The sequence below is a fragment of the Gallus gallus genome, chromosome 5 (assembly GCF_016699485.2).
Source record: "Gallus gallus isolate bGalGal1 chromosome 5, bGalGal1.mat.broiler.GRCg7b, whole genome shotgun sequence".
Lineage (NCBI taxonomy): Eukaryota > Metazoa > Chordata > Aves > Galliformes > Phasianidae > Gallus > Gallus gallus.
In genome coordinates, this window is record NC_052536.1 from 14,495,171 (window position 1) to 14,521,913 (window position 26,743).

The 26,743-nt window shown below is 40.2% G+C and overlaps 1 protein-coding gene across 8 annotated transcripts in view; it reads right to left on the reverse strand.

Moving 5' to 3' along the window:
• OVOA (ovomucin, alpha subunit) overlaps positions 1 to 25,554 on the reverse strand; it is a 43,354-nt gene extending 17,800 nt beyond the window's left edge. The window contains exons 1-26 of one of the 8 annotated variants that reach the window (XM_046941371.1): positions 25,502 to 25,554; positions 25,114 to 25,284; positions 24,432 to 24,611; positions 23,996 to 24,328; positions 22,450 to 22,615; positions 20,636 to 20,891; positions 19,216 to 19,330; positions 18,444 to 18,531; positions 17,133 to 17,266; positions 16,559 to 16,784; positions 15,664 to 15,789; positions 14,762 to 14,879; positions 13,672 to 13,810; positions 12,977 to 13,078; positions 12,174 to 12,243; positions 11,787 to 11,924; positions 10,917 to 11,081; positions 9,990 to 10,084; positions 9,084 to 9,210; positions 5,766 to 6,018; positions 4,771 to 4,823; positions 4,285 to 4,385; positions 3,832 to 3,983; positions 2,524 to 2,662; positions 1,289 to 1,399; positions 348 to 527 (exon numbers count right to left, since the gene is read on the reverse strand). In XM_046941371.1, coding sequence (XP_046797327.1) covers positions 348 to 527; positions 1,289 to 1,399; positions 2,524 to 2,662; positions 3,832 to 3,983; positions 4,285 to 4,385; positions 4,771 to 4,823; positions 5,766 to 6,018; positions 9,084 to 9,210; positions 9,990 to 10,084; positions 10,917 to 11,081; positions 11,787 to 11,924; positions 12,174 to 12,243; positions 12,977 to 13,078; positions 13,672 to 13,810; positions 14,762 to 14,879; positions 15,664 to 15,789; positions 16,559 to 16,784; positions 17,133 to 17,266; positions 18,444 to 18,531; positions 19,216 to 19,330; positions 20,636 to 20,891; positions 22,450 to 22,531 — 2,970 coding nt within the window. In that variant the 5' untranslated portion in view covers positions 22,532 to 22,615; positions 23,996 to 24,328; positions 24,432 to 24,611; positions 25,114 to 25,284; positions 25,502 to 25,554. 8 annotated transcript variants of the gene reach the window in all.
• Between the last annotated feature and the right edge of the window lie 1,189 nt (positions 25,555 to 26,743).

A 26,743-nucleotide genomic window follows, 5' to 3' on the forward strand; every position in this document is an offset into this window, starting at 1 on the left:
TAGCCCACTCTTTGACAGAAATAAACTACAGAGCAAGCCAAGGAAAAATAACTGCGAATTTCTAAACAGCCATCAAAATATGTTTTAGAAAAAGCTGTACTGGAAGTGACAAGATCACTCTTTTAGCCCACCAGTACTCAAAATATCTGGCTTTACTTCTAGCTCCCAATATTTCGGAGCATTCCATACCAACTGGACAATGAAACAAAACACAAAGCACATCCCACTCGCTGCTTTTTGTCCATGGGACTGAACACTTCTCCAAGCCCTGAATTTCAAACTGGGGTTTCAGTTCTGGGTGTCTGACTTTGAGTTTGTAATTGTAACTCAGTCTGTTCTGCACCTACCTGGAAAGATGGTGTCACATGAACAACAACGGTCGTCTTCTGGTCCCACATGAAGCTCATCCCTTGAGTTGTTTCAATCACAATATAACCTCCTCTGAGATCCACCTTATAATTCTTCTCAGCTCCTGGGTCAGTGGCTATCTCCTGAATTCTTCCTTCCAAAAGCCTGATTTCACTGCTCTACAAGGAACAAATATATTGCATGGAAGGAAACCAAATAGTATACAGTATCTGGTATTCCGTCTTTTGTCCTTCATCTCATTTTTCTGTAGTTCTTGCAACTACACCTTGGCCTATCCCAGAACACATGAGCAAAAGACAAGACCCACTGAGTTCAATGGGAAACATCTGCCCATGCATGACAAGTCTTACTTCATAGTCACATAAATTGTCCTCATTCTAGATGAAATCTATTTTGCTGGCACAACAGCTCCCGAATGCATGGGTAATTGGGCATGCCAGAACACTCCTTGTCACGCCACTTTGTTTCACCCTGCCCTCACCCCCCACTCTGGGATAAATTTCTTTGTTCTTTTGTGTTCACTCTGGGGAAACGCTAAAGCTGAGCTGGAAGGAAGAAACTTCCCTCCATGGTTGACATCTGCCCTGTGCACAAACCATAGCACAGAAATATACAACATGGTCCTCTAAATTTTTTTTTTCCGCCTGTGCACCACTAATATCACTGATGCACACATACACACATACATACGCAGAGTGCTGTTGACCCCCTGCACCTGCCCCCTTCCCTGCAGAAGTATCCAGCCCTGGCAACACCAACTACCTACACTCTTCCCAGCTTGCCTGCCTTTGCTTTCCAGCTATTTGATTAACATAGGTACTCTACAGAAACAACGGAGTTGGAATATAAGTAGAAAGTATATTTAACTGCTGCAAAATCAAGACTACAGCTCCTCAGTTAGAAATGATTCTAGACAAACCTCAAAAATCAATGTGATCTTTAGGGAGCAGATGGAGAGTGACTTCCCACAGGCATTGTTCTGAATTACAATTCGGAAGGTGCCAGCATCCATGTTATTGGGACAAAAATCCTTAGAAAAATAAAGATAACATTGTATTAGATCTTTTCATGTAATTACTCCAGTCTTAAACATTTTCAAGAGCTCTAAATACATCAACCTGACTTGTGCTATTTTATCATGAGTTCACCAAAACTCCAGGCATTTTAGAAGTAGCAGCAGCTGAACTGCTCATACTTATTTGGCCAGGAATTTCAAAGAGAAAAGCTGAGGTAAAAAAATGAGCCCCTCGTAACACCAGTCCTGCACAGCCAATACGTTTTAAATACTTTTTTCTCAATATTAGCAAAAACAATTGTGATTTGGAGATGAGAAAGAGTCTCATTCAGCACTAACTTATTACATGCAATTGTTGAACATGAATTGAGATCCATGTGCTAACCTTTACATGCTTTTGATGCCAAAAAAATTAAAATTAAAAAATCAAAAAAAAAAAAAAATAGAACCAAAGAATTGTTTGAATTGGAAGGGACCCTTAAAGGCCCCTGCAATGAACAGGGACACCTACAGCTAGATCAGGTTGCTCTGTCAACCTGCTGTTCCTACTGTCACTCTTGAATGATTGAGAGAAACATTAATTTTCAGTGCTACATCAATCCCCTCCTTTGCAGATGGTGGAGTTACACCAGGAAAGGGCAGCCCAGCCCAGGAGTTAATCATTTAGGATCACACAGTGCCCTCTTGTGTCATTTCTGAGGGTTAATTGCTCTGGTTTTGTATGGAAGATATGTATCTGCTCTGAGTACAAGAGCAGGGGGTTAAGCTCAGCTCACCTGTGTTCATTATTTTATATGAGGCAGCCTTTATAGAATCACAGAATCATTTGAGTTGGAACGGACCCTTAAAGGCCATCTGGTTCAACTACCCTGCAATGAACAGGGACATCTACACTAGATCAGGTGTTCAGAGCCCCTCCAGCCTGACCTTGGGTGTCTCCATCCACCGCCTCTCTGGACAACCTGTTCCAGCGTCTCACTGTCCTTATTAATAAAACACTTCTTCCTCAAATCCAGTCTAAATCTTCCCTCCTTTAGTTTGAAACCATTTTCCCTTATCTTATCAAATCATTTCTCAAATGGAACCCTTCAGTGTAAGCTGTGAAGAGCGCGTGGATAAGAATACAAAAAGTGAGATACCTGAGCTAGGATATAGTCACAGTCTCCCAGGAAATCAAACTTCTCCCCATCGAAGCTCATGTAGTGCCCATTGCCGTACACAGTGCAGGTTCCCTTGCAGGGACTGTCTGTGCAGTTCCACTGTCTTTTGTTGCAGGTGCTGGGGGGTGAAATGCAAAGGTTCACCATCTTTGTACGAAGTGTGCTTTTTCCTTAACTCCAAACACAGGCTGAATAACTGAAACTTGAATACTCTGCAGTGCTTCAAAGTAATCTACTTTGAGACCATGCCATATAATGGACTGCTAATTACAAAATTCATGTTTTCTACCGAGACACATTGTGTATTTTGATTCTATTTTTTTTTTTCTTTAAATATCACTGAAATCATTGAGGCCTGACAGCAGACAGTGGAGATTTAAGACCTAAGTTCAAGATGAAGAACTAGATAATTCAACCATATCTAACATACCTTGCAGCCAGTCCTGTTCCTTATCACAGTGTGCAAACCAGCACTACCTCCCACCCTCCCCTGGCAGACTTCACCTCCAGCTGAGGGGCACCATAGACACAAAATTTTAGTTGTCGTTCCCTTAGCACAGATACTCTGCAGTTATTTTCCCTGTGTGCAATCTGTTCTCATAAGAAAACAAAGACCTCACTGCAATAAAACCTTTTAATGGCCTCTGGGAGAACAACAACTACTTATCAGGGTTTGGCCTCACATGTTGAACGTATTGCTTGTACTAGTGATAATCAAACCAGTGTTTCTGGCTGTTATCTTCTCTTATTTTCTCACTAAATAATGGGTAAGGATTCAAAGAATTTTACCCACCACGATAAATAATGTCTACGAGAACTATAGCAGTGTTATACCACAGTTGGAACAACTGGAGCATTCATCTGTCTTACTGGGAGATCTGTGCACCCAGAAGAATTGCAGGTTGCTGGAAGATCACTGTGGTTCCTCCTTCCTCTACATTCAGCCCGTTTCTGGGCGTGAGCTGAGTCCCACAGTAACAGACTCCATTCTTCCTTATACAGTGAGCAGCCACAAACCAGCTTGGATGTGGCCAGGATTTCTAAAGCTGGAGTGGAAGCAGTTCGTAAAAAACAATGGAAATTCTTTGACATTTGGTACCATTCCCTTAAATACAGGCTCATGCATTGTGGTGCAGAGAGGGAATGCTTCCTTTTTTAATTTTTACTAGATGTTTGATGGCTCTGATGGTGAAGAGAAAGGCTTCAAAGGCATCCTGCCCCATGGACGTACCATGCAATATTTTTAACAGCCTTTGTTACAAAACGAGACTCTCTGAAATAACATACCATGTGTTGCAGTCGACTCTGATGGTTTCACCAGGTTTATAAAAGTGTCCTCCATGGACACACGGGCATTGGTCTTTGGGAATACATCCCCCACTGCCATCCAACACCAGCCCATCAGGACACATGCAGCCAGAGACACATTCTGTGACATACTGCATATATAAAAACATGATACAAGGCAATACATTAATGCACAGAACGTACAGGGAACCAGCAGAAGTGTTAGTACTGGACCCCAAATGTTTTAGACTGTCTTTCAAAACGCCGTGCCAGTAAGCTAGTAACAATCAGGCTACGAGCGTCACAGCTAGGTGGGTAGCTGCAGCTGCTGTGTTATCAGTGGAGCGATTGGTCTTGTGAACAGTGTAACCTGTTACCACCAGCGTTTGTTCAGGACAATCACACATGCACAGTCATGTTGTCCACACTCCTGACAGAAGGTGAAGCCCTTACGCAGTGCATATCCTGTGTCTTACAGCTCTTCTGACACTCGGAACCAATGGCACCAGGACCCGCTGAGCTGCAGTTGAAGTAGTACATAGGAGCTGGGCAATCTATGGGATGAAGAACATTGTAGGAAGGTGATTTGGTGAAAGTGATAAGGATGTCATCAGCCCCTCTGTGCGGCTGAGTAGAGCATTTCAGAGGGCAGCACATGTTTCCCATTTACAGTTTCCATTAGATTTCCATTCTGTCTACCAACAGGATAAAGAAGGAGGCAGACAGCCTCTGAGTTTTGGGAAATATCTTCATCTTTTAAAGAACTCAGCAACTCTAGGGACATTCTTGTAAAGACAACTGTTACCAATAATTCGCACATTACAGGGAGAAAGTAAAAAATGTGCAGACTACTAAAATGCTACAGAAAGCAAGAGATGTAGAGAGAAACATTATAAACACTGGCTGACACCATAATGCTATTATTTAACAAAATCTCACCTTTTACCAGGACAGTTTCTCCAATGCAGTCTAATCTTCCTTGAATGCATTTGCTAAAGAGATTCCATAAAATGAAACACATCAGCTCTTCACACTTGTCTCTCTCACTAGAGAGAAAGCCTCTGCAAAGCTTTGCTAGTAACACAAATAACAAATTCCCATCAAAATTAATATTTGTTACAGATGTGATTTGCCATCCCCAGAAGGAAGATAAGACCTAAAGATGAAATTCTTTTCTTTCATTCTAAATTCTGAATCAAGTCTTTCCTCAGCATTTCTCTTCCAGTCTGTGAAATGGGAGTAATACCTTCTTAATTAAGAAGCCTCCTAAATTACTAGGTGAATTTGTATCTACAAAGCAGTCAAAAATTTTCAGAGAAAAATCCAAGAGTTGGAAGAGAGAGAGAGAAAACAGACATCTAAAGATAAAAATACATTGTTTGCATAATTCAGCCTGATATTTGCTTGCATTTATCTGCTACCCTGAGCTGGCTGAAAATGAGGAGAAGGCAGTTGTTTTGCACTGGAGATGCAAGAGAATTACCTTACTTTTATTATTCACTCCCCCAGTTTTCCCCTTATGTTTAAAAACTGAGATTTTGTTTTTTTTTTCCTTGGGCAATATTTTTTTTTAACAGCCTGCAGGATGGTGTGTAGGGGGATGTTTTTGACTCCTTTTCATCACAAACCAGAAACTTCCCTCTCAAAGCCCCTATCTTGCTCCTGCTGTAAGCGAATATTTTACACAACAGTGAACTTTGCATAGAGATAGGTCACAAACACTACATGTTTTAAGGTTCTTGTTTGCTAGCAGGAATATAGGATCTTAATCTTCACTGTGGCTGCCCTTCCTGCCAGGGGAACATTTGCTTTGGTAAAATCAAGCAGACATTAATCATGATTCCTTAGAGCAAAATTACCACATTCAAGGATTAGAGCAGGGACTTCCCCAGCAAGCCCAGGTATTCAACCTTTGCATCATTAGTGCAGCTTACCACAACAGTTTGTCTTCTTGGAAAGAGTTGCCAGGCTGAACAATCTTGCCTTTGTAGTAGCAGGGACAGTCATCTGGAGTCACACATTCCTCCTCGTCATTGAGGTAGGTCCCTTCGGGGCAACCGCAGCCCTCCATAGGAGCAATCTGAACTTTACACAGCGGATCAGGTTCATCCAGCGATCGGCAAGACTGGTTGCAGTACTTCACGCTATAGTTATAAACCATAGTCTCAGGACACTCCTCTGAGGGATCTTTGCAAGAGAAATAAAATGAATGTATGGCCTTCTCTTTGCAATCATCATTCATGCTGTTAATGCAGCTTTCTGCAGGTTGAGATCCATAAATGTACATTTTCCAAACTAGAACACCTTGTCTCCCAGTGGTCTGGGAGAAGCCTGCTCACATAAGCCTGCATAAAACTAGGTGAGATTGAATTCTGAAATACCCAACCGGGTGTATCATGTATCTTGACTGAATAAGAGTCAGTGTCATTTTGTATTTGTAAAATTTACAATTCCATCTTATGTCAAGAACTGAAGCCAGTATCTTCTCACTTCTCCATGTAGATAAAAGTGAGTTTTCTCTCCCTAACTAATGATTTAATTGGGTAGGAAAAGAAATGGAAGAATTGAGCTATTTTATAGAGTTAATTTGGGGCATTAAATGGACAGTGATAAGGAACTCTGCTAATCATTTGATGTTACCTCTTCTTTTTATCCTTCAAAGAAATGAGAAACCAAATTTTTAAGCGCCCTGTTGGGTGGGTCAAACAGTTAAATACTAAAAATCTACAGATCTCAACTAAACCTGTAAGACAGTGAAAAGCTGATTTATCTTTTTGTGCTAACAGGAAATACTACCTTCAAAACACTGCCATAAAATCTGCAGTAGGGATCTGTAGGGATCAAGTAGTGTAAGGAAATAGGAAGTGTAAGGAAAGTGTAAGGAAATCAGTAGGATCAAGTTGTATAAGGAAATATCAGGAATGTGACTTTCAAGAAAGGTTGGCATCCAGATTCCTCTGAAATTCAATGAGAACTGGGGTCCTAGTCCTCTTGGACCTCTTTTTGACTCAGATCCCCAAAGGTAAGACCCATTGCTTTGTTTTTCAGACATGCACGGAGGTACCAGAAGGTACAGGAGGGTTGCTTATGGGGAACAGCGCTAATCTTTGCAGTAATATTATCACCATATCAGCCATAGGCTCCATGCTTAAACAAAGCTCTGTATGGTTTTTTAGTCAATGTCCATTGTATGCTTTCTTAGATTAGTTTGTGTGCTAGGTGTGTGTACACATGGAAAACCACCTCCACCAACAAAAGCCAGTTGGTTTCCTGCTCTCAGCTGGAGCAGGCATGATATCCCATATTAGGATAGGCAGTCCATATTTTCATACTTTATAGGAGTGCTATGAGGATGCAGCAACTGGTTTATATAAATCACAGTAGGTCAAGTAAGAAAGATATTTATAAAGTCCTTGAACTCGAGTTTATATCGCAGTCCATCCGATATACCAAAAGATTTATCTGAATGGGTGCTTCAATTGTTAATTATTAATAATATCATTTCTAACAAATGTGTCTCCTTTCTCCCTCTCTTTTTTTGGTGGGAAAAGACCAATTTTGGTAAAGCTAGGTCTGGTAAGAAGAAGGCTTTTTGGTTACCCACAGTCACAGATTTGTAATCTTAGATTATGTGGGTATCACAACTGGAGGCATAAGAGCATACCAAAGATAGTTTCAAGGAAGCTTGCACAAGGAGACCTAGAAGAATAGTGCTGTGATTTAGAAGAGATTACTAATCCCAGTAACGAGAAGCTCAGCTAATGGTTTGTGCTTCCACTAAGGACTGCCATATATATGAACTGCCTTCCATTAGCTAGTGGGGTTTTCTTTTTCATACGCTCTGCTGACTGCACTGTAGCCACCCTGTGCAATATAACCTGTCTCAGATGGTGCCTGCAGCACACAGATGCCCACAGCTGCAGGAGCTGAAAGACCCTTCCCACCTGCCACCATGGGACAGAGCACCGAGAGTGACTGTTCTGGCCCATTTACTTCTTCACTCCTGAATAGCACAACCTTCAATCTTATCACAGGCATGTTCCCAAAAGATTATTCCCTCTTAAAAAAAAAAAAAAAAAAAAAAAAAGGCTAAAACGATTATGATCATTAAGCCATTAGCACTTTCTCAAGGTTACTGCACTGTTTGGGTTAATATTGCCTATTGTGTCATGAGTCAGGTTTCAGACCCATGCTGCAAAATCATCGTGCTTTAGTGTGCAGTGTGTCAGTAATTCTATCTTGACAACAAATCTCTCGATAGACAAGGACTGGCTAGTGTGTAAGTCTGCATGACTCTAGGATAATATGCTGTAGACTGCACTGTGTTCCCTAATAATTATTTCAGCACAGGCTTATTAAATTGTTCTTACTCCAATCTTCCATGCCTTCTGCAAAGCACCAGCTGCACTGCCTCTATTAAACGTTGCACCTAGCCTCTAACTCAGGTAATAAAACATACCATAGCTGCGTAAAAATCATTCTTATTATCTTTCTTATTCAAATAAGTTATTAAGAAACCCATACATTTATTTTCATGTTGAGGCAGGCAAATCTCATTTGAACTGCCTGGCAATTAATAGAAAAATGGAAAACTTCATACTAAAATTCAGAAACTACAACTGATGAGTTCTACCCTCAGCTCCGATAGCATCCCATAGCAAATTCTGGCAGTATCATATAAATAAATATTTATTTGTGGACTCCTAACCCAGGATTTACTGACTACGTATATGCTCAAATATGCACTTACATTCCAAGAAACTTATTTATTCTTAGATACTCCTGAGATGAATATACTTTTCAACACTTTCACATTCTCAGAAAAAACAAAAGCAACATGTATTTATTAAAAGTCAAGTTATAGCTCGAAAAAATGCAAATAATGAGAATGATACCGTGTGCACGGCCAATGCCTGAGACAGAAAGATTGAGTAGAACTGTAAAAAATCTGTCAGAATCACAATGCATTGGGAAGCCCGTGAATCCAAAACTAATCTAACTGTGACTCCTTGTTGTGATTCAATACAGAACTCACCTAATGTGATACGCAAGGTGCATGCATCCTAAGAGCCTCTTCATGAAGTGATATTGGCAGGTAAAGGTTTTTGAAGAGCTTATATATGCTTATTCTATTTTTCAAAGATCTATGAGCTTGACTGAGCTCAGAAGCTACAGGCTGCCACAGACTGCCACACACTGCAGACTGAAGATGTTCCCCTACATCCCTACTCAAGACATTATAGGATGCATACCACAGATCCCCTGCCTCCAGCCCTTAAGGGTCATGCCTGCCGCAGCACAGTCTCTGGAGTAAGTAGAGAGCACGCTACACAGTGCAACTTCACTCTTCTCAGCATTACAGGTGTCGTACATACATCTCTAGGGGACAGAAAAGGACATGGGCATTACACCTGGTTCACAGAAAGAACAAGGAAATATTCAGCAATTTAATGGGGTAAAGGGTAAGCCACAATTATCTGAGTTATAGGTATCTGAAGACATATTAAATCTTATGCAAAATTTCAGGCTCAGGTATTTTCTCAGTAAGCTGTATCTCACACAAACACTACATGAATTTTCTGCAGTTTTTGCTGGAACTGCTTTACTATGCATAGAAATGTGATAACTTGCTAGCTCATCAGTAATGTTACACAGCTGAGCACCACGAGCTGTTATGGGCAGCTTCCTGCATTTTAAATACAAATAGAGTAATGTCCTTCCACAGTAATAAATGGAATATAAACACTGTAAAAGTAGTGTATATTCTCCCACTGGATGTGAATTTTAAATGAAATCATTAGATCAAAACCCCTTGGCTTGACTCCAAACAGAAACACTGATTTATCTTTTCAAAGGCTGAACAGTTTTCAAAACCAGCAAACCCCATTTTACCTATTTTTCTTAAGGATCATGCAACAGGACTGCCAGTGATGGCAGCACTGCTGATGGAAGACAGTCACTTAATAATTTCAGGACAGCAGGCAAAAAGACCCACTGTATCTTGCATAAACTCTCACTTTATTTTTCTCATCAATATCAATTAACCTCTTTGCAAGCTCACATGACTATAGCCCATTTAACTCCCAAAGACCAGGCCATCTCCCAGGCAGATCAGCTGCTGGATGTGAACAAACCACTGACTGAGACTGCTGCCTTACCTTGATGTACACAGAAGGGTCTACAACAGAATGGCAGGCGGCAAACGTACTGCTTGTATTAGACAGAAGAGCACACCAGTGTTGGGCAAATTTTTCTGAATGGGAAAAAATATTGTCCACAGTCACTTAAACCAAACTACAACTTGAGTTTGTTTTCTTACAAGGTATCACGCAGTCCTAGAATGTCCTGAAGTGTTCTAGTGATGCTGGAAAGAAATAGTGGGCATAAACATACCAACACGTTAAGCGTGGTTAGATGAGTGAACAGTCATTTTCCTGAAACAAAGGGTCCATCCTTCTGAATACTAACACTACTACTATGGCTGGATTTACAAAGCATCTGAAAAAAAACCTCCCCATTTTCATTGTGTCCCATTGAACTTGTCTAACTCTTCATGAAATGCTGTCAAGGAATTACACAAAGGATAGGATAATAAGTGAACTTTTACTATATATGGTAGTACCTAGGAGGCTACACTGTAAATCCTACATATATTCAAATGCGGTCAAAATGAGAAGCTGGACAGGCACCTGGTACAGTACAGCACCTGCTGAAGTCCGTAGTGATGATAACTTACTAAGCCCAGCACAGCTGTAGCAACCTAGGCTGGAAGACTGGGCCCGAATAGTGACAACAAATTATGCTCAGCCTTAAGCCTAAATTGCTCTCACTGATGCTGTGTGTGCTTTTCATGTCATCAGCAAAGAAGGTGCTCTTTTTCCAAAATTGTATGTTTTGTTTTGTTTTGTTTTGTTTAAAAAAGCAAAGCTGTCACCTTAGAGGCTCACAGAAAGCAACGTGTTCTCTCCAGAAATAGCCTCAAAGACAGAGACAGCTGATGTTTATGAGACTTCTAAAGCTTTTTCAGTTATTTATCACATAAAAAATATTTAGCACTGATAAATCAGGGATGAAAAGCCTACTACCTTTATCCACACTGTTTGAGCAAGGATCTTCAAAGCTGTCCTCGACATCAAAACAGCTGGCTCTGGTTTTCCAAGAGTTACCAAAAGCAGCAGCTGAATCTTCCACAGCTCCAGTGGCTGTTCTGAAATCGTCAGTCTGGATGTTATTGAAATTTCCACAAAGACCTTGAATGGGTGGCAGTAGGGATAAATAAAGAGGAAAAAGAAGAGGAGGAAGAAAAAGAAATCGTAATTCAAGTGGGAAAAGTAATGACTTCAAGTTAAATACCCTTATCTCTATAATGGTGCTTGCCTGAAAGAAGCTTATTTTCCTGATGTCCCCACAAATCAGACAGAACCATGTCTTTAGTGCATAATTGTTATTTCCTGTATTACAGTAGCAGTTAGTGAGAGCACAGAAATTGGAAGCTGTATAAATATGCTTCGGTAATCACTAGCAGGCAGAGAAGTCCCTTCCCCAAAATTTACAGTCAAAGCAAATGGTAAAAGCAAACCAAAATAAGTTGGAGGGATAAGATGTTATCCAATCACACAGATAGGAAATGGAGACACAGAAAGCTTAAATGATGTTAATGGGAGATTGGTGGCAAAACTGAGAACACTGCTTGCATCTCACAAGACTGTAATGATAGCATGCTTTTACAGGTAGAGTCCAAAAGATCTGCACACACTAAACATCACAGAGTTTATCTTCAGCAAATTGAAGGTTTTGGCCAATCTTTTTTTTTTTGATGCAGAAAGGTATAGATTTAATCACGGGTTATAACATAAAAATGTCAATATAAAATCAAACATGTTGTTCACTTAAAGTGATAGATAAGCAGCTACAGGTTGTTAAAGAGTGAGCTGAAAGGATATGATAGTTCCTACCAGAAGTGCGATTCTGATAAGAATGATCAACTGTTATGGAGAGCTGCATTACAGGTTTCATTTGCACTCGAATCTGTACTCCAGTTGAGCTCAAGATTTTGATGAAAAATGTTGAGGGTCTAAAGATGGTGATGCCATCTAAAGAGGAAAAAAGTGAAATGAAAAAAATAAGTACTTCACAAAACTTTATGAGGCTGAGAAAACAGGAACTCCCTTCTACCAGCACATTCAATGTAATACAGGAATCCTCCAGGGAGTCCCAGGCTGTATCCACCTAAATCAGTGACCTTATAATGGGCAGGATCCAGTTCTTCAGAGACAGGAGCAGGAATCAAACTGTAAATTGATGTAGGCTATTCTGAGAGAGTTGTGGAGAAAGATATTTACCTTTGCTTACTGGAAGCTTCACAATGAAATTGTTCATGTAGATACTTCCACAGGAACAGATTTTTATAGTCTGTAGAGAAAAAGAAAAAACCCTGTGGTAATGAATGCACATGAGACAGACAATAACAACCTGACAAGCTTCCTTAAGCATTAAGAAGCAATGTCTTCAGAATATGGTTACCTCTGGGGCAAATATAACTCAGTGTCTGGATTCCATACAGTGGTGCAGAACTGTAGACTGCAACTGTAGACTGCAAATCTGTAGACTGTAACAAAATGAAAAGCCCTCTCCACATGTGACAGCCTTGGCTAATTGCTCTTGCATACCTAAGAAGTTAGCTATCTTTTTGAGAATTGCTCTCAAGTTGCTACGTGCAGGTTCCGATCCATCTCACTGGATATGTGACATACCCAATACTTCATTTCTTGCACTGGGGAAAACCTCAGGAATCAAATTTTTTGTAAAAAAATACTTGCGTCCTGTAGAAATCTCCATCCTTCAAAAAGAAATGAATGAAAAGTTTGAAGTTATGGAAAAGACAGGGAAAAATGACAAGGATAATTTCGAGCCATTCACCTCTAAAGAAAATGGAAAAGCCAGAATCCAAAAAACTGGGAAGAAAATAACTCCTGTAGAACAAAACTAATAAATACATGCACTGCATCATCTGCTGTTATTAATCTTGCAGTCTCGGGACTGCAACAGACCAAAAAGAGTCTACAGTATTAGAGATAACACAAATGAATCCTGTGAACCAAAAAAAAAGTGACATTCTGCGTGCTTGCTAAAGCAAGTTACTTACTGTTCTTCCTAGTGTGACTAAGACATTCTTCAAGCAAGTCATTGTCTTTGATGTCCCACACTGGATGATCTCTCCAATCACCACAAATGTGTCATCGGTGTTCTGGAAAGAGGTGAGAAAAGGGATGTGCAGAAATCATTATCATGCTATGAAAAAAGGAAAAAAATATATCTCTGAAAGGCTAAAATGTAAGAATGAAAGATCTGGGGCATTTAATTTCTAACTGCAAATTGCTGAATTTCACTTCCAAACCCAGAAGCGTTCACTGCCTTTCCCCTTTACTCTTTCCTAGCATCAATCTGCATGGATAGTGTTTGTGCAGAATCACATAATAGTCAATTTTCTGTGAAGGAATCAGCTCATCCACTTCATTTCTACAGTCACACATGAAGAAAGCTTCAGGAGAAATGCTTTAATCTACATTAATATATCCAGCAAGAAAACGAATTCATCAAAAAAAAAAAAAAAAAGGTGTAGAACTGTGTTGAAAATGCAAAAGCTTGATGCTTAGCATCACAGTTGAACTGTAGTCCATTGCAAATAGAAAAATTTCTGTGGTTTAACACTGAGCATGTATTGAAGTGCATTGCTGGATTGAGGCCATTTAATCAAATGAAGTCATGCTGAGCTCCAGCACAGCTTAATGCTTCATGTTACTCTAGAGATTCAGGAGTGAAATGGGAGATTGTTCATACCTTAGCTAAGACATAATGGCAGTTACCATGAAAATTGAACTTCTTGTTATCAAAGGTTGTTATATGGAATCCTCCATCTATACTGCAGCTTCCAGAACAAGGCAGAGAGATACAGCTCCAGTGGCCTCCTTTGCAAGTACTGTACAAAACACAAAAATTAGTAGTTGGAATAAATATAGCTGCAAAAGAGCAAAGGTTGAGATCTATATCTGATCAGTTCCTCTCTCTTTGTCTCATCAACTGCTTGTTTTTCAGCTGCTTATTAAATCCCTGAGGGAGAAAGATTTTATACTAAGACCCCACTTGTCTGTCAGTGAGAGTTAATTGCACTGGGCTTCATGCTATATCATGGTATATATTTCCAGGGCCTAAACTGCTTACTTAACTTTTTAAAAGAAATAACTCTTCAAACAGGATCTTGCATAACTTTATGCTATTGATGATTCAGCAAGTTCCTGTTGCAACTTTTCAGAGGCTGAATTAAAGAGCAGTTGTAAAAATTAGAGCTGTTAATGCAAAAGGAGAACAGCCAGGCCATGTTGGTTCAGGTTTTGTGAAGGCTGAGCCCGTGGCTATATGGGAACCACTCAGAGTCCTTCAAAACTCGGGTTCTGGGGAGTATTTCCTACCTTTGAGAATGGGGTAGGAAACAGTTAATCCAAAGGGATTCTCAGAACATCTGCTCTACCCAGCCATGCACCACAGAATAATTCTTTGAGATCCAAGCTTTCAAACAGCCCTTTAGAGATCTAGCAGTGGTTGGAAAATTACTCATTAGCATGGAATTGCTACACATTAGAGGCCAATGCTTCTAAACTAATAAGCAAAGAGTCTCATTTTTCTGCCTTTTGGTATCCCAGGCTTAATACTTTCTGGCAATTCCAAGTGAAGGTGATAGCAGTGTGTGGTTGAGGGTTGCCTCAAAGTTTTTCCAAATGCTGTTGCTACTCAGATCCCAGTTTTTTCATTAGTGCCATGGTTACTTAGGATGTTAGGAACAGTAAAAAGGGTTAAAGAACAGAATGCAACTAATTGATGCTCTCCAATAACTGCCTCTATCTTGTTTGTGCAATCAAGTTCACAACAGTACCAGTTTTGGCAAGGAGTGGAGTAAGTCCCTCCAGATGAGTAGACTTTGCCTTGAAACATACAGGGACAGCTGTCTCTGGGAACACATTTTTTGCCACCAAGGTCATCAAGGATAGTTCCTGTTCAGACACATTGGCTGGTTAGTATTTCTTAGTAAGTTTGGGAAACACCAAGAAGGAAGATCAAAGCAAAGAAAAAAAACCTTGTATCATTTCTACAAATAAATGAGTGGGTCATGTTTTATCAAAAGCAACACACCACGCCCTCTCAGGCATTAATTGATCTGAAAGAATTCTCACTAGAACTCACATGAAAGCAACATAAGATAAAATATCCCAAAGAATATCTCTGCATGTTACTGGAGTTCTACACAATGAGCAGGATTACCAAGTGCCAGTCAGCCAGTTTCCATCCATTTCTAATAGTGAAACTAACAGATCAAACCTCAACTTCTTCACGTGCAAGACTGCTCATGAATGAACCTGCCAATGTATTTATTTTACATATGACACAACCTACAGCAAGCCTTATTCTCCACTAGGCTACACATACACCTAGACTTCCCCTTCTCCACCATCAGAATCTTGCATCTTTAGAGATTTGGTTCTTCCAAAACCCAGGTGGGGACTTTCGTGTGCCACCTACTTTAGGGAAGTTGCTTTACTGGGGGATTAGACTCAATGATTGCTAGAGGTCCCTTCCAACACCTGTGATTCCATGGTTCTGTGATTCTGTGATGAAGGAAGTTGTTAAATTATACTAGAAGAAACAATTTATTCACTGATTCTAGTGTAAAATCATAAAGGAAAAAAAAAACTAAAAAACAACCCACTAACTGAAAGGAAATATTCTCCTTCCTTCTCCCTTGTTGTGTGACCTATTGGAAGAAGCAAACTGCCTTACCAGGAGGACAGAAGCAACCATCTGTACATGGGGCTTTGCATATCTTACTCCTTTCTGGGTCAGCACACGTGTCAGCACAGGAGTTTCCACATTCCATGTACTCCATGTTGCTTGGGCATTCCTGATCTGCAAAACCAAAGAAAAATGTGGCATGTTAATGATGAATTTATGAACGCTTAAAAATCACTGCATCACTACCCAACTCCTCCCTTCCCCCAAATCTTGGTTGCAAAACTTTCTATCCAGATGTGTCATGTCTTGTTACCCTCTAAAGGAATGTCTTACGATTGCTTTTACTTTATCTTTGGAGAAAACAGTAATAATGCTGAGAAACATTAGTTATTTAACATTATTTTACTAACTCAAGGTTGGCTGAAGTCATGATACCAGCAAAAGACACCAGGAGCTGCAATAACTTATTTTTGCCTTAAGCAACTCTCATTCTGGCATTAATCTTCCATCCTAGTCCACAACAGCTGTTTGGAAGAACTACCTGTAGTCTTCAACCCAGATTGACAGGGATTTCCTGCTTAGTAGCTGCAACTACTGAGTAGGAAAGCAAAGGAGCAGCTAAGAACAGGTATGTTAGACTTCTGTGTTACTTCTTTAGACTAGACATCAAAATTTTAAACAAGGTTAGTTACGAATTAAATGAGCATGGTAAAACTAAAAAGAACTGAAAAAAGGAGAAGAGAGAAGATACTAAGATACAATTACTAATTGAGGAGCAAAATCAAGTTAAATTTGTTGAAGCTTTTCCATCAGCAACATTTCAGTCAAAGTACTTCTACAGCTTGAGTCAATGTAGTTAAAGGAGCTCCTATCTTTGCTCTGCTGGGATTAGGATTCATGCATATATGTCAAACATCCTAACCTCCCGAGCATTACTACTTACAGCAAAGCTCTTTGGTTCTCCATTCCCCAGGGTCTCCCTTGCTGAGGACACAGTCTCGAGAGTATTGGTTTAAAGTGCTGCATATGCAGCTGGAAACCAAATCAGAATGAGAAGAATTAACCACACAGTTGCACATATCCTCAGTGCAGGTAGCTACATAATCATCAAAAGCAACCACTTTGGGGCAGTTTCCAAATCGGGACAGAAGTTTCTTGCACATTTTTTTCTGAAGGGGAAAAAAAAAAGAGGAGGAAAAGAAAAGCAATAATTGACATTTTGGCGACTTTCAGGCTGATGGATGTGAATCCTAACCTCTGATGACACAAGTCCATGATCACATGGACCTCCAGAGGTCATCAAGTCTGACTTTCTGTTACGAGATTCTTTTTCTCGGACTGGATGTGGTCGTAAAATTGCATATTTTCCCACTTATCTATTTCTTTATCACTATAGTAGGACAGTCCTTCAAGTATAAGATAACATTCTGTTCTCTAAATAGCCCTTGTTTCAACACAGTCACTCCAGGACTGTAATAGTTCAGAAAGGTTTATACTTCTTAGCCACACATACTTACATATTTACTGCATCTATTGTCATCCTCTGTAGGATGTCTTCCAGTGTGGTCATCTGGCCTCACATCAGGACACTTTTCTGATGGATCCTCAACTTTGTGAAAGTTCCCAAACTGCCTTGGGTGCATTTTATATCCTGCAAAATCCCCAGATTCATCTGAATAACTGCCTACAATCACTTAGATCAGTTTTTCTATAAATATGTACCTCATCTTTACCAAATCTTTACCAAATTTACTTAACCATAACACAGCATATAACTTTCTGGTGTAACTTCCATTTGGGTTATGATCAGGAATCTGGCATATTTCTATCAAGAACTGCTGACAGTCTTGGCAACGATAATCACATGAGACTCTTGACCTTTCTATTACATTGCATCACTTTCAAAGACTTATGAGTACATGTGATCTTACAGAATTTTGTATTTGTACGTGTAATGGTCATACAGATCAGTTTGCATTATATTATTGCAACCTAAAGCACAGATTTGGATGCATGTGTAGTCATCCAGTAACTTGCTGCTCTGTACAGGCTAAAGAAGCTGGGAAGACAGGCACACAATGTTCGTATTACAGAGAGTATAGGGACATATTTTCCCAAAGCATTACCAGCCACTTGATCCTAGATCTGTGAAATCCTTCTGACAAAGTTTGAAATTTAATTATTCATTCTGAATGGTAGGTGGCCATATTTTTTTGTGACTTAAAAAGCCCAGGTATTACACAAAGGGATATATAAAATAAAAATTTGGCTTCAGTCCTGCAGAAAATACAATAGAGTGCAAGCTTCTTGACACTCACATCCTGCTGCAGGACTGCAGCCTCAGCTGTTTGCTGTGCTGCCCTCCTTCCAGCCCAGAACTGCACCTGAAGGTATCAGTGGATGGCACCGTGGTTTCTGCAAAGATGCTCAGTGAAATCTTCCTGGGTCACTCATGGCACTTTTGTTTCATTACATAGCCAAAACTAATCATACCTGATATCTAACTGCAAAGTGATGAAAGCAGAAGGGCAGAAGTGCAATCATGCCTCATTTGAGACTGCAAATTCCTTAAAGTTTGATACAGTCAGTGGGAAACTTGGCAGTACTGCTGCAATTAAATTGGGTCAGCGAGGTTTGAGAGACACTTGCAAGCAGCAGAGAATCTCAGATCATCCCACAAACTTTTAAATTGCTCCATCTATGGAAATGTTTGGGTATTTCAAGATGTCTGTCCAGAAATCTGAAATCCCACATAGAGAAAACAGATGCCAAGTTTCATGTGATCTATAACACACTCCTACATTCAACATGCTGTGTTCATGGCCTACCGTCCAAAATTAAATCATTCTTCTTATTGCCATCATAGTTCCCACACAGACCACATATTTTCTCTTTATATGTTTCTTCCAGGTCCAGCTAAGAAAGAAAAGCCAAGAGGAAACTCAGGGTTTAAAGGTTTCTTCTCCCATCAGCAGCATATTACCATATGGCTCACTACAGAAAAGCATAGACAAACAAGATGACAAATACTTCATTAAATTAGATCCTGAATTACCACCTGATTGCTTCCATTCACCTTCTACTTATTTTCTGTCTCTCTGCCCTGCAAAACAACTTCTGTTTATTTAATCTCATTCCTGACTGAGGTGGATAAATACACCACCACTGCAGAGGGTATTTTGGAGTGAAAGTATATAGGGGAATTGCCCTATAGCAATGCCTTGGAATGAGAGATGCCAAGGTCTTCTCAAATGACCACATAGATCAGTTTCCCACAAAAGATGTGCATTGGGAAAGAGCTGGGGTCACCAGCTGTACCCCACGTAGGAAGCAGATAACTATAGAGATGCTCCAGCATTGACAGTGGCACTTTTTGTCATGTAAAACTGCCTAGGGAGGCCTGGGCATTGCAACCCCACTCCCTTGTCTTCTGAAACCATTACCTACTGTGGTAGGCCCCGTCAACATGTGGATACTGTGATACTTCCCCACCACCACTGCCTCTCAGTTTCTTATATTAACATGGTGCCTGCATCCCACTCTGCTTTTCATCATTGGTGAGGTTCACTAAGAGAAAAACAACTAACTGGCTGTTCATACTAGGAGAGTGTCAGCCCAGTTCCACTTGAGCGTCAGACCCAGCTTGGAGGTGACTTGGAAGTATGCACAGGTGTCCTCAATCAGGATGCTTTTCAAGCTGAAGGGCAGAGGGATCCTGGAAATTGCAGGGTACAAAACAGATTACATTGGGAAAAAAGAACAAAATAATGGTTAAAAAAAAAAAATCAAATCTTCCCAGAGATACAGGAAAAAAGAATAAGAGTCAAAAGGAGGCATATAAGCCATGGAGGTCAGCCTGCATCCACATTAATGCATTAAGTTTTAGTATGATAACCTTGTCTACTGTGACATTCTAATAACCCACAATACAATTTTGGTCACAAGCATGTCAATATTACATTAGCTACTCTATTGATACCAAAGTAGCTTCTCTGCTTTATATGAATTGAGGATCTAACTCAAAGTGTTACAGGGAGCAAGATCCCAATACTGGGATATTGCTCTCCATTTAAGGATACCACAGGTTCTCACAATCTCTGCAGGCTTTTCATTGTCACCTGGAAGTTACAGTGATATTTTTGCCTGTTTTACTGCCAATGCATTGACGTGACTCAGACCCATGTTAGTTTTTTATCTTACCAAGCCAATTACTTCTTACTTTCCTGAAGCCTGAAAAATAGATCAGAGAATGGCTAGAACATGTGAGCTTTTTCCCCCTTTGATTTAGGAGATACATCTGAGCGACGTTGTTCTGTATTTGGTTGTTTCTGGATGGATATCAATAGAAGACAGTCCATAATGCTTGTGATTTTCTCTCCAACAAGATTGTGAGGGTTCTTCCCAGAGCCAACACCTGCCTCAGCCCATTTTATTTTATTTTCAGATCACTTTCTGGTTTATTTCAGATCGAAATTAAAGATGTGAATTTTGATTTCTGGAAATTCTGCCCTTGTGTAGAAGACCCCATAGCAAGCTGTGATCTGCAAAGGAGGGCCATTTCTGCACAGTCTAGAAATGGTAAACTTTTTCTAAAAGGATGATCTGTTCCTGAATAGCAACAAACAGTGCTAAGGTTAGTATCACAGAAATAATGTTTGGAAAAAAAAAATACAGATTTTCTACAAAATCAATTTTCTAATTAAAGTGTTGATTTTATCTTTCCCCTCTCCTACCTTTGAACAAAGCAGCATCAAGGAAATCTACACCTTATGCTTTGTTACATACACATTGCCTTTTCTAAACATGTTGTGGTTAACCTCTGGGAGCTGTCATTTATGTTCTTTTTGCCATCTCCACCACAATGGGCTGGACTCTTCACCATACACTGTTCAATGTGCTAATAACACACACAGCTCTTTGCTTTCTGCATAGTAGGATACCTTTTTAGACAGATGACCCCTTGCTAATACCTAGCAATAAAGCCACAACGCTAGAAAGCAGCAGTAGCATCTTTACTTACTGGTTCCCATTCACTGTGATGCCTGTTTCCTTCACCTCTAAGATCACTCCATCAGTAGTGACAGTGAAGTAGATCAGGTGACTGTTTTTGTCACTGCGTCTGATTTTGATGTTGAAGTCCTGGTAGCTGTCATTGCAGTGAGAAGCAAAGACGTATGTGCAGGTTCCGGGAAAAGTGAACTTAACGTGGTCAAATGTATGAAAGTGGAAATTGCCCCAGGTGGTACACTCGCTCCTACCAACAGTGGAGACCTGGACTAAAGAAAGATTCAGAGCATCGAGGTTAATGATCCACCTTGCATGAGCTGCTTTGTTTTTTTCTGTTGCTGCTGTTTAGAATTGTAAAGGGAAAGAGTTCTGAATTCAAAAAATGTAAAGTCCTGGTAGATGCCAGGACGCACCACGAGTCACCCGAGTTGTTAGCAAAATGGCAGCCTTCAGTCTCAGTGGCTGAGGTTGCCACCAGCTTCAAAAATCAGCTCACAAATGCTTATTTTTCATCTCAGACAAACTTATTTCTTGGAGCTGAGTTGTAGCTCTGTCAATGGTGTTGTTAGGAAGGCTGCTCCGAAAGTAATGCCTCCTATTTTATTATGTTGGCCCATAATGTCAGAAGCAGATGTTGGTGGTGCAGTGGTAGACGTTGAACCTTCCCACCAATATTCCCATGTTACATTTTATTGCCACGTGACAGATGTCAGCAGATGGGCAGTTTGCTGACAAAATGGCATCTGACATGGAAGTGCATGTGAAACAAAAGATGTGTCACTGAACTCCTCTATGTGGAAAAAAAATAGCAAGCAGTGCTTTTGGAGCAACCTGTATACTTGAAGTACATGTAAGACATCACTTAAGAAAGTAATTTCTATACCACTGATGCATAAAGCAAATGGGAATCAAAGAAAGCTACGCATAGAATTAAATAAGATAATCTTGCTACATTGTGCATTTGGCATCTCTTTTGGGCCTATCTGAATATCAAGGAAAATGAGCAAATTTCTTTGCATCATTGACACACCACATTTAGGAATATCAATACACCAACGTCCTTAAAGATCAAATCAGAATCAGCCATTGGTATATTCAGAGAACTCTAAAGTGTTATGGGATGTTCAAATCTAAGAAGCAGCATCCTGTAGTCAGAAGCATGCAACAAAAGCTTAAGTGCCAAAAGGCTCTTACAGGAACAACTTGTTGAAGAGACTGTAATTTGCTATAGATGTTCATAGCAATGAAGTGGAATAGTGTAATTTAGCACTCTTTTTACACAGTAATGAAGGGAAATGAGAAATCTTTTACTCCTTCTTGGAAGTGTAATTGCTAGAATTACTAAGACAGCAGTAGCAGTCACATCAGTTGCTTATGTATCAAGTGATTAGGAAAAGTATAAGACATTCAAAGACAACCCAGGAGGTAACAGTGCAAGAGAGCACAACAATGTGGTTACTCCCAATGGAGTAATTCACACTGGCCAACCAAGCCTAGCAGGCATTATACAAAAAATGTATGCAATATGTGTTAAAAAGGGCGTCACTTTTTTACGATGGAAATTGCATGCAGAGAGTCTGCTTTTTTAAGATTAGTCACTTAGGACATAAAGCAATTGATATACCACCCAGTGTTGGAGAAAAAAATAATGAAACAACAATAAATGATTTAAATGACTTAAATTAAAGATGAGAAGGCAAAATGCATAGCAGTATCTGGCATGCCTACAGCTCTTACATGAATATGTTACATCTTTTCATTTAACTACTCCAGTTGTCACCTATGGAGATCAATATGTGAAGAAAGAATCTTAGATTTTTTTCTTACCTATCTGAACTGGTTCTTTCCCCTTGCAAAAACTCCAAATGAGGCAGAAGATCCAAAATGACCTCTCCTTTTTTATTTCCATCTTGCCATGAGGTGGTAACTTGAAAATCCTTCCAGGGAAGTGTTTTTTTCTTGGCTTATAGGCAGATTTTTATAGTCCAGGAATCTGGCGTGAGAACAAAACATTGATGGCAGAGTACCTGAAAGGTGGAGCTTCATTCATTTTTCTTTCAGTTGTCCATGTTCAGCACCCAACAACCTTCTATCTTTTGAAAAAGACAAGTATCCATTTCTCTCTATGGGGATAGAGAATTGTCCCTTTCTTATCTCCTTTCTTTAAAATGCTTGTTTTCACTTTCATTACACTGTTGCTTTTTCTTTGACTAATAGCTTTTTCTTTTTTTTTTTTTTTTTTTTCATAGCACTGGGTTAGTAACAAGCAATCATTGCTATTTTTTACAGTTTTTCTCTGGTTTGCACATCAGCACAGTCCTCCAGCTCAAGGAAGTGTTTGTTGCTTCTGCTGTTTTCATGGTTATATTTCTAAAGGTTACAACTAAAGATATTGTAAGGTCAGGCATTAAGTGCAGTCATAAAGAGTCATAACCATAAAATATCCAGAGGGTTTAGTCATGATATCTAAATCAAAATCTTCCCTCTTTTAGTTTGAAATTATTTCCCCTTGCCCTATCACAAAGATGATGCAAAGGATTCTGTCCCCTTCTTTCTTACAGCCCCCCTTTAGGTACTGAATGGCTGCTATTAGGTCTCCCTGGAGAAGGGAACATGACAAGGAGACATGATTTCAAACAAGAAGATTTGGATATAAGGAAGAAGTTTTTTACAATAAGGGTGGTGAGGCATGGGCACAGGTTGCCCAGAGAGGTGGTGGATGCCCCATCCCTGATGACACTCAAAGCCAGGCTGAATGGGGCTCTGAGCACCTGGTCTAGTGTTAGTGTCCCTGCTCTTTGCAGGGGATTTGGACTAGATGGCCTTTAAGGATCCCTTCCAGCTCAAACAATTCTATGATTCTGTGATCTGATCTATGTTCTACTGTAGGATAGTTCTTAAATATCCTGTCACAGATCATTGATGCCAGGAACTTTAGTGTCTCGTGTGGGCATTTACTAGCTGTGTTGGCACAAGCTGACCTTCATGCTACCCATGCTGTGGGGGGAACCACCTCTGAGGGACAGGAAGCCTCTCACCCAGTCAAAAAAAATCTGGCAAACAAGCAAAAAAGACATTCCCACATGTTCAACTGCTCCACGCCCCTTTGGGAATACAATAACACCAAAATGACACCCAACAGTAAGTGAGCAGGAAAATGGCACGAAGTGGACTTAGGTTTCACCCTTTTTGCAAGTCTTCAGGCCAGAGCAGCCCATGGACTTTTATCTTGTTGGCAGGCAGTGAGCCAGCCTTGAGGACTGTGCCTAGCTCACCACTTCACCAAGCTTTCTGGTGTGAACAAAGTTAAATGTCCTAAAACTACCCCCCAGTTCTCACAGTTGTTCCCCTCACACGTTTCAGAGCCACTTACTCAGGTGCAAACATCTGCCAGACAAAGATTTGCGGCTGCTGCTGCTCTTAAGAAAGTCCCGCAGTAACAGGTGAGAGCATTGTGCAGTGCATGAAACATGAGTTCACGTTACCCCTTTCCCACTGTCTGTGCCTCATTAATTCCATTGTCACTCGCACTCGAGGCAGGGCACTGCTGGAAGGTAAAGTCTGTTCTTGAAACCATGCCATTTTGGCTGCTGTACAAACTGATAGACTTCACAGCACCAGAGACAGAAGTAATAGATTTCTGCTTCTTTTCCTTTTAATCGTCCTTCCCACTCTTCTCCACCCTAACAGTTATACTGCAGGATACCTAGAAAATAACACAAATCGTGAGAATATGACATTGTAGTTATGAGGATGATCTGAAATCCCACACAGTGCAACAATAACACTCAAAGTCAGCAGACTCTTACCATAACTCTGATCGAGTTTTGATGGAGTCTCCTTGATTTTCCCACATCAAGGCGAGATTCAAAATCTGAATGTAGAACTCTGTTAAGATATAGCTCTTTTTTTTCTTTCTTTTTTCTTTTTTTTTTTTTTTAAATCATGGTCCTCTTCCTTTCCAATTCCCACATAGGCAATCAATACATCTATTTCATTCACATTGATATGACAGCAGAAAAAAAGAAGAATCCAGAGATCTAATTCCGGACTTCAGAACAAAATGCTATTATCCTTGATGGGTAGCACAAAAGCAGCAGGAGCTACATATGAAACAATTGTCAAAGATACCCTTCAGATTACAGTAGCCCTTACATAACAAAGACATGGTGAGACTGACCACCACAACTCCCAGCCCTTTGTCTCTTACATGTGGTTTGGGGCATGACAGAGTGAGCAGGAGGGATGAGCTAAAGCATTACTCCCCTGCAAGCCCCCGTCAGTACATACAGACCTGGGTGGAACATTATCAGCACACGTTAAAATGGTGACCAAGGGACAGACAGAATAAAACAAACAATTCATAGAACTACCATCCACTTCTGCTCCATTCAGAAGAGAAAGTAGCATCAGACACCTGGCTGATCTCTCCTGCAAAAAAAACAAGGAGAGACAGGAGACCCAGTCCTTTTGCCATTTATCATTTCTTACCTCTGCTTGTCTGCTCTGTCAAATTTGCCATTCCTCTGCCATTTCTTGGTGAGCACAGATCCTGCCTGTGGCTAACCAGGGCTCCTGCTGCCAGGCTCTCTGCAGAGAACATGGGCTACATTCCTTAAAAATCACAGGATGCTCCAGTCCACTGTAATCATTTCAGACCTACTGATAGGTGGAAGATATATGCATTTTTCAAATGAAATTTCTGTAGGCAAATGTGGCAACTCTGAGGGTTTCAGAAGGGATATGTGGTAGCTTTTTGGAAGGAAATTGAGACCAACAGGTAATTTGTGAATATGACGATCTGTTGTCATGGAATTGTTGCTATGGCAGGCTTGTAAGTTATAACTAATCCCCCTGCAGTGAAACAATGGGAAAATACCTCTTTCCTTTATTGGGCCCTCCAGCTCACGAGGCCTTCACTCAGCTGCAGCTGTACTATCAAAAAGAACAATTCCTTTTGGCCCCTTTACAGCCCATTTCATGGATCATTTGCCACTAAGGGGTATGTGATTTTAGTAAATGCAATTGGCAAATATTAACTCAGCTTCTTTATCGCCACTGACTCACTGGAGATAAACCGTCACGAAGGTAATGTAATACATCAGTGACTCACATCCCATACAAGCTTGGTAAATGGGCAATCAAACTGGAGGCATCTTAGGGGTCAACACCACTCATACCCAGCAACTATACTGAAGTCTGTCAGCTGCATTTGAACTGCAACCTCTGTCAAAGGGTGATCTCATATGTACTGTAACTGTCAAAGCTATCAAGACGTTTGTAGTTCTCTGTCCTCGGTGAACACAAGTGCTGGAGGGTTTGGCCTGGAAATCCTCTAGTATTCCAGACCTTTCCAGGAAAAAGTAACTGTGCTACTTCTTACAATGTATATCCAGTGTGAAATTGTGTTTTACCAGCATGGCCTAAATGATAACTAGAGAAATGCTATTTACTTCATTAAAAAAGTAAAGTTAGTTAGGAAAACAACTAATTAGGAATTGGTATCAAGCCCTGTTGTGCTGACATGATAACATCTGAAATAAATTTGGCAAACTATTTTGCATAACCGATGATTACAACACTGTTTTGCACCCTCCTAATTGCCAGAATAACTCAGCATGGATTATGTTCTTATCCTTGTATAATCCCTTAAAATTTAGGGAATTTACTTCAAAGATTTATTTGGTTCATTAGGTTTGTATCCACTACACAGTTGGAATTGGCTGGTGGCATAAGGTGAGTTCTAACAGGCAAAGTTAATTGTCTATCAAAACACATGAAGAATGCCTTTGGTATTTCAGTTTTGGTAGGAGATGAGTGGGTATTTTCTTACATTTTTGCCTTAAAATGAACAAAGAACTCCTTAACCTCTCATCTCATCACAGGGGTTCCTTAACCTTTCCAGAACTTATCAAGGACATCAGTTACTCCCATTTGCAAGGAATCAGTTCAGTTTCTCCTTTTCTGTTTTTTTAAGAAGATGTAGATCTTTCAAAATCCATATCCACAGATTGCAACGACATGGCCGATAGGTGTTTGCACACACAGGTCTCATTGACCTATTGGCACTTTCTCACTTAAGAAAGACTCCCTGCACAGAAAGCCATCTCATCAGGAGCCC